We start from the raw sequence: 6,248 nt of genomic DNA, 5'->3' as shown, positions 1-6,248 counted from the left end.
TTCTAAGTTGCTTTAGACTTATATATTGAGTATACAATTCAAAGCTTACTACAAGTATCTTGCAATGGATAGATATACAAATCAAAGCATTCTCTATAGAGTAATAAATAAAATAAGTGATAAAAGCTCAGCTCTAGATGAAAATAGCAAAGATATCTTAGATTTTCAAGTATGATGTGAGCAATCTAAGATTTAGCAAGAGGATAGCCCAAATGAGTAAAGCTTGTAGAGAATATACAAGTGCTATGTGCAAAAGGTGCTCAAAATGGTAAGGGATCTCCTATTTATAACCTCATTGGGAATTGTGTTCGTTGGAGTATTTTAAGAGGCTGTTTGGAAACAGGTTTATAAAAATTTCGAGTCATGCGGACGTCTATAGGATTCCATGTAGATGTTTAGTCCTCTTTATATCACTTTAAGCACTTATCCGTTTTGTATTCACGTAGATGTTAAGCTCTGAGAAATCTACGTTGATGGACGTACACAAGGAACCATGTAGAGGTCTACTTAGCAATTTCCTGAAACCTCTACACTTGCAGTCCTTTGCCAATTTACTAAGAGGTAGATATCTATAGCAAGACATGTAAACGTCAATAAGGCCATTCCTGAAACTTTGCACCTAAAGTGCTTTGGCCAAGCCATTAAGGTGTAGATGTCTATATAGTAAAACATCTAGACGTCTAGTCATTTTCAAAAATTTAAGTGTTGAAGTAACACTGAGTGGCCAAATGATTCTTTTGCCCTTTTTATGTAAATCATCTTAGTTCTTGGACCAAGTCATTTATCATAGGACCTTAAAATGATTAGATTTAAAATTTAAAATTTTAGGTCCCTAGTTCATTTAAATCTAAGAATTGAGCTTTCGAAACAAATGCAACAAGAATTGCTTTATGTTGAAGGATATATATATTTAAGTTACACCCTCTTTAACAGCTTAAGCTTTTAGAGTAGATGATTATTAACATGGTATCAGAGCCAAAGGTCTCGAGTTCAAACTCACCGTCACCCTAATCAAAAAATTGAAAGGTACGTGTCGGATCAAAAGAAGGCCACACGTGAGGGGGCGTGTTGAAGGATATATATATTTAAGTTACACCCTCTCTAACTGCTTAAGCTTTTAGGGTAGATGGTTGTTAACACTTTACAAAGATTCTAGCTCACCAACCTAAATAACCCCATGTTCTTGAACTTGATCTTCAATATTTGAGATCCATTTGCCATGAGCTTATATCCAAGAGGGCTTGTGCATTTGTCCAAGTATGTAAACTTCATAAATTTTTCTAAAATTAATCACACTCAAGTAGAATATCAATTCCAACATTAATAAGTTGTTATTATCAAATTACCCATTTACCCTTGGTATGAAACCTTAGGGTTAACAGCTAATATCCTTGGTATATCATAAACTCAAAAGCACACTATTATAAAAGTCAAAACCTAAATAATGATGCCATTGACCAACTGCAACATGCCTACACAAGCCAGGTTTAATTGGGACTGAGCATGACTTTTGTCAGGCTTGGCTAGTGAGCAATATCCAGTAAGATAAGACTTCCTAAAGCTTTTTATTAGAAGTTACAGTAATTTTATACATGGTATAAGCATATATAGATGGATCTTCATGAGAAAGGAAGGAGAGAGCCTTGAAGGAATGATGAGATCATGAGCAGTGCTCTCTCAGGCTGGTAGCTTGGAACTATATGTCCTGCTCCTCTTACTGTTGCAAATGTTAACCCTTTGTATTCCTCCACATAACCACCAACCTGCCATTATATTCCATGCATATCATATCAGTTAACTCAAGTCACTCTTTTAGTGGCAAATATTGTAAGATTATTTTTCTCTCCAATATTACGTGTTGCTTGATCATATGGTTCAAAATGCGTCACATCAAGTTTGAAAATATCAAAACAAAGTTAATTAGCTTTCATGGCACATTCTGAATCATAGAATTAAGCATCGCGGAGTACCGTAGAGAAAAAAATAGAAGAGAGGATCCTTATCCTATAACAACAACAAATAAACCATCGAAGGAGAAGTGGATATTTTCAATTCAAAGGAGACGTAAAGAAATTTTCAGTTGTGGAATATAGATCCTTTTAGTGGTTTGACAATTAAATAATAGACTTAGTAATGATGATTGTGAGCATAATACATATGGAGGTGAAGGAAGATGGGAAGGATTGTAAAGGGAAAAAAATAAGTATAACATGTCCTTTTGTGTGTATCCCTTGAGGTATTCTTAAGAATGGCTTTTAATCTATATAAACTCAAATTAATGTATATATGCAAAAGTATATGATATATTGAAATTTTATCTGAATCTTATTTCCGAAGTAATAATACAGGTAGACCATAGTTATAATATATGAACCCAATTTCTTTATCTTCATTCTTCTTGTGGTTCATATTTACCAATTTCTTTCTTTTTCTATATATATCTGAGTCCAGTTATTACTACCATTCAAAATATCTGGTTTTTTACTGGACTTTGTCATAAGTTGAAGAAACTAGGAGTCTGTTTGACTTTGTTTTTTGAAAACTAAAAAGGAAAACATAATTGTCCTTTCAAATTGTTTTTAACTCAAATTTCATAAAACAATGTTTTTGTTTGACATATTTTTTTTACTCATTTTTCATAAAATAACTTTTTTTTTGTGCCTCTCTCTCTTCTTCTTCTTCTGTTTTTTTCAAAAAACAAAGAAAAAGAGACCAAGACGGACCAATATTTTTCCTCTCCTAAAGTTTGAGTATTTAAAAGTTGCGAAACGCAAAAGGGAACTACTCCAGAAACATCACATGCTATATCAGATTTTTTATTTTTTATTTTTTAATTTTTATTTTCGAAAGTTCAAGCAAACACACATACCCTCACAATATCCCCTAGCGGGGCTCCGATACTCAACCTCCCCTTTGGAGAGGAGAGATCATATGATCTGCACTAAAGACATACATATTGTAGGATTGTCTCATTTATAGTAGCAATTATTAGCATAACAAATGATGTAGAAGTCTAGTGCAGGACCATCTAAAGGAATATGATGGTAAATGAATTTTTATGTGTGTCTATGTGGAGATATATGTGTGTGTGTATATATATATATATATGTATGTATTTATATATTACCTCATTGTTAATGTACCATGGACGCCAAGCCGTCTGGATTGGAAGGTTTAGAGTGTTCATATCGTACTTGGTTGATGTAACTGGAACAACGGCATCTATGTCACCACTGCAGGAGCAATATCTTTCAGGTAAATCATCCATGAACTTGAACAGTCCCAGTTTACTTACTTGGAATTGGAGTTTGCTATATTGCACTCTGATTAGTTAGACCTTGTCTCTGATAGTTTTAAAAATTTTGGAATTAAACCAAACAGATTGAACTGGCTAACGAACTAATTCGAACGTATAAGAATGGTTTAATTTTAAAAGGCAAGTACTTTAAACAAGAACATATAGTTTAATTGAACAATGATTGTTTTATTTTAGTGTAAAGAGAATGTGTGTGTGTATATAGTGTCACATTGATTTGTTGTGGTGCAATTTTATAGCATCGTCATCATACTTGCCTTAATCCCATATGAATATGAATGGGTAGATGCTAACCACTCACATAAAAGAAACTAGCAAAATCATGGTTCAGTTTGGATCGGTTCTGTTTTTTTGGTTCTTAGAAAAAGAAACTAAACCGACCCTAACAATCTCACTATTTGTGGAACCATGATAGAACTGCCTCCCAAGACTAATTCAAACCGTATGATTTGGATCGGATTGACGGTTATATCTGTGTGCACCCCAATTTGTGTTTCAAGGAGGCCAAAACATAGGAATTTGAATTTTGAAACTTCTCAGATTATATATGTTATGTCATGATGTATACTTAAAAAAAAAAAAAAAAAAAAAAAAAAAAATTGTTATATCATGATGTAGTTAAGCTTGCTTGCCTGTATACCCAGACTCTTTTTCCATTTGCAATGAGATCCTTGATGATGGGTAGAATGGTTGTTGGGCTGTCAGTCCAATAATCAAAGCTGCAAAATGTCAAAATTAGAGTACAATATTTGTTACTAAAATGTAATTGATTTTCGATACCAGTTATTAGCTAAAACTCAACCTCCTGCAACCTATCCAAGTCATTGTATTTGCATGGAGAGACTTTTGCACCTCTGCAGTGTTCAAATATGAGTCGACATGGAAGTCCGAGCACGGATCATAATCGTTGACCTGGTTATTTGTCTGTCTCATCAGTATTGTTCTATTCCTGATTTTATGAGAACTTCTCTAATTGCATACAATAAGTGAAGGTAAAACTCTGCATGCAAATGTTTTATCTGACTTGACGAAAGAATTGTGAATGAGTTACTTACAGAGCCAGTGGAGCCATTTCTTAGCATGGGTTCGTCGCAGAGTGGTGCGTAGATGTTGTAAAAATCTATATCACCAGCCTCATATACTGCTTTTTTCATGAACATGCCACACTCTGCAGGTGTAGGTCCATTATCCTCAAAATGACAAAATGTGTTGATGCCTTCATGTGTTTCATCCGAGATTAAGGCATGAGTCCATAAATGATCAAAGATCCCCTTTAAACCTGTAGGATTGTTCATCACAGCATTTCCTATCTGAAGGATAATAAACACAGGCATTAGAGTGAGTAGAAATCTTTAGCTTAAAGAAAGTAAAATAAAAGGCGTTTAAGTATTAAACCTACAGCAATGCCTTTGAGGTTAATGATGGTTTTTGCATTCCAGTTATTTTGCAGAATGGTGTATGCGAGCTGAGGCACATAATGGCCGGCATAGCTTTCTCCGGATATGTAAAAGTTGCGGATTTTGTACTGTGGGAACCTCTCAAGCCAGTTGATGAGAAAGGTGTAGGCATCTTTGGCAGTACTCTTGTCGCCAGTGTGATTATAATCAGAAGATGTATTTGAATACGAAAAGCCTACCCCAGCCGGAGACTCCAAGAAAAGCACATTTGCCACTGCCAATTTTCAATGGAAATCATTAGGTATGGTTCCATTAGATAGATAAGAAAAGGAAAAAGAAATATGATGAGATGATAGTAGAATGGAGTCACCATTGTTCCATGCATAGGTATTCCGGAAGAGAGTTTTGTTATCAGGATTTACTCTGAAAGGCCCCAATTCCTCCATGGCTCCATACCCAAAAGAGGAACATCCTGGTCCTGTTTTCCAAATTAAGCAAATGGGATCATGATGATTATTGTGATGGTTGCCAAATTTAAAGGTACGATCACTCACACAAGCATATGCACTTAAGTTGTTTAATGCACAATAAATGAATTAGTCTCACAACTATGTTTATATGGGAGCAATTTTGAACTTCGTAAGGCATTTGAAATGAAGATATGTCCAAAAAAAGTGAATATGAGAATGCTTGTGGATAGTCATTTTGGTTTAGTACCTCCATTTAGCCATAGAACCAAAGGATTGGTAGAAGAATTTTGCGGAGACTCAGCAAAGTAATAGAAGAGTGCTCTACCAGCCTTTGGATCAACTGTGACATACCCTGCATACTGATCGAAATCTACGCCATCTGGTTGCCCAGGCAAAGCGTCGATCTTGTCAGCTTGCATCAACCCATCTTGGGGACCAATGTACACATCAGAGTACTCTTCTGTGGCATGTAATTCTGCCCATGAATCTGAAACAAGGGGGTTTGGTGATCTTCTGGAATTGATCAACCTGTGAAGGTTTGCAGCCTGACTGGCATGACTTGAACTAACGAATGCCAAAAAGCAGATAGTGAAGAGCACCAAAGTGAGGCCTGTAAGTTTTTTCATATTCTTGCTTCTTAGCATGCATGTATGCTAGTGTTCATAACAGAGACAATATGATATATAGTTAAGAAGGACGATAATATTTAGAAATTTTCTTTGTTTTTTCTTTGGTCCTTTGTTTGTTCTTGGTGATTTTGGGGTCTACAATTAATCCCAAAAGTCAAACTTGCCGGCTATGGTTTCTAAGGTGCTTAATTGCATTATGTTCTTAGTTTGCTTCTTTTAAGTTTTATATATGAATGATTTGTATCATTGTGTTTGGCTTATTACTGTTTTTTTGTTAGACAAGACCATCTAATATAATCAAATGAAGCTTTATTCTGGAAAATGACAATCACAATTAGTTATATTAGTGGTCAATTACAATACAAATAAGCCTTTGTAGGAATATTTAGTTAGACCCTATGTGCTTGCAACCTGTAAAGAAGACATGTTAATAAGC

At 34.9% G+C, this 6,248-nt stretch overlaps 1 protein-coding gene across 1 annotated transcript; it reads right to left on the bottom strand.

Moving 5' to 3' along the window:
- Positions 1-1,534: 1,534 nt before the first annotated feature.
- LOC132309201 (serine carboxypeptidase 1-like) lies at positions 1,535-5,809 on the bottom strand. Its single transcript, XM_059807533.1, has 8 exons — positions 5,431-5,809; positions 5,084-5,191; positions 4,712-4,987; positions 4,372-4,622; positions 4,119-4,228; positions 3,949-4,035; positions 3,128-3,233; positions 1,535-1,763 (listed from the first exon to the last, which is right to left on the bottom strand). Exons 1-8 carry the CDS (start codon positions 5,807-5,809, stop codon positions 1,620-1,622), a joined length of 1,461 nt encoding a protein of 486 aa, XP_059663516.1. The 3' UTR covers positions 1,535-1,619.
- Positions 5,810-6,248: the final 439 nt, after the last annotated feature.

The sequence above is a fragment of the Cornus florida genome, unplaced genomic scaffold (genome assembly GCF_030987335.1).
Source record: "Cornus florida cultivar Cherokee Brave unplaced genomic scaffold, ASM3098733v1 CherokeeBrave_3.0.0_Hap2_Chr05, whole genome shotgun sequence".
NCBI classification, from domain to species: Eukaryota; Viridiplantae; Streptophyta; class Magnoliopsida; order Cornales; family Cornaceae; genus Cornus; species Cornus florida.
This window is presented reverse-complemented; position numbering and strand designations above follow the sequence as displayed.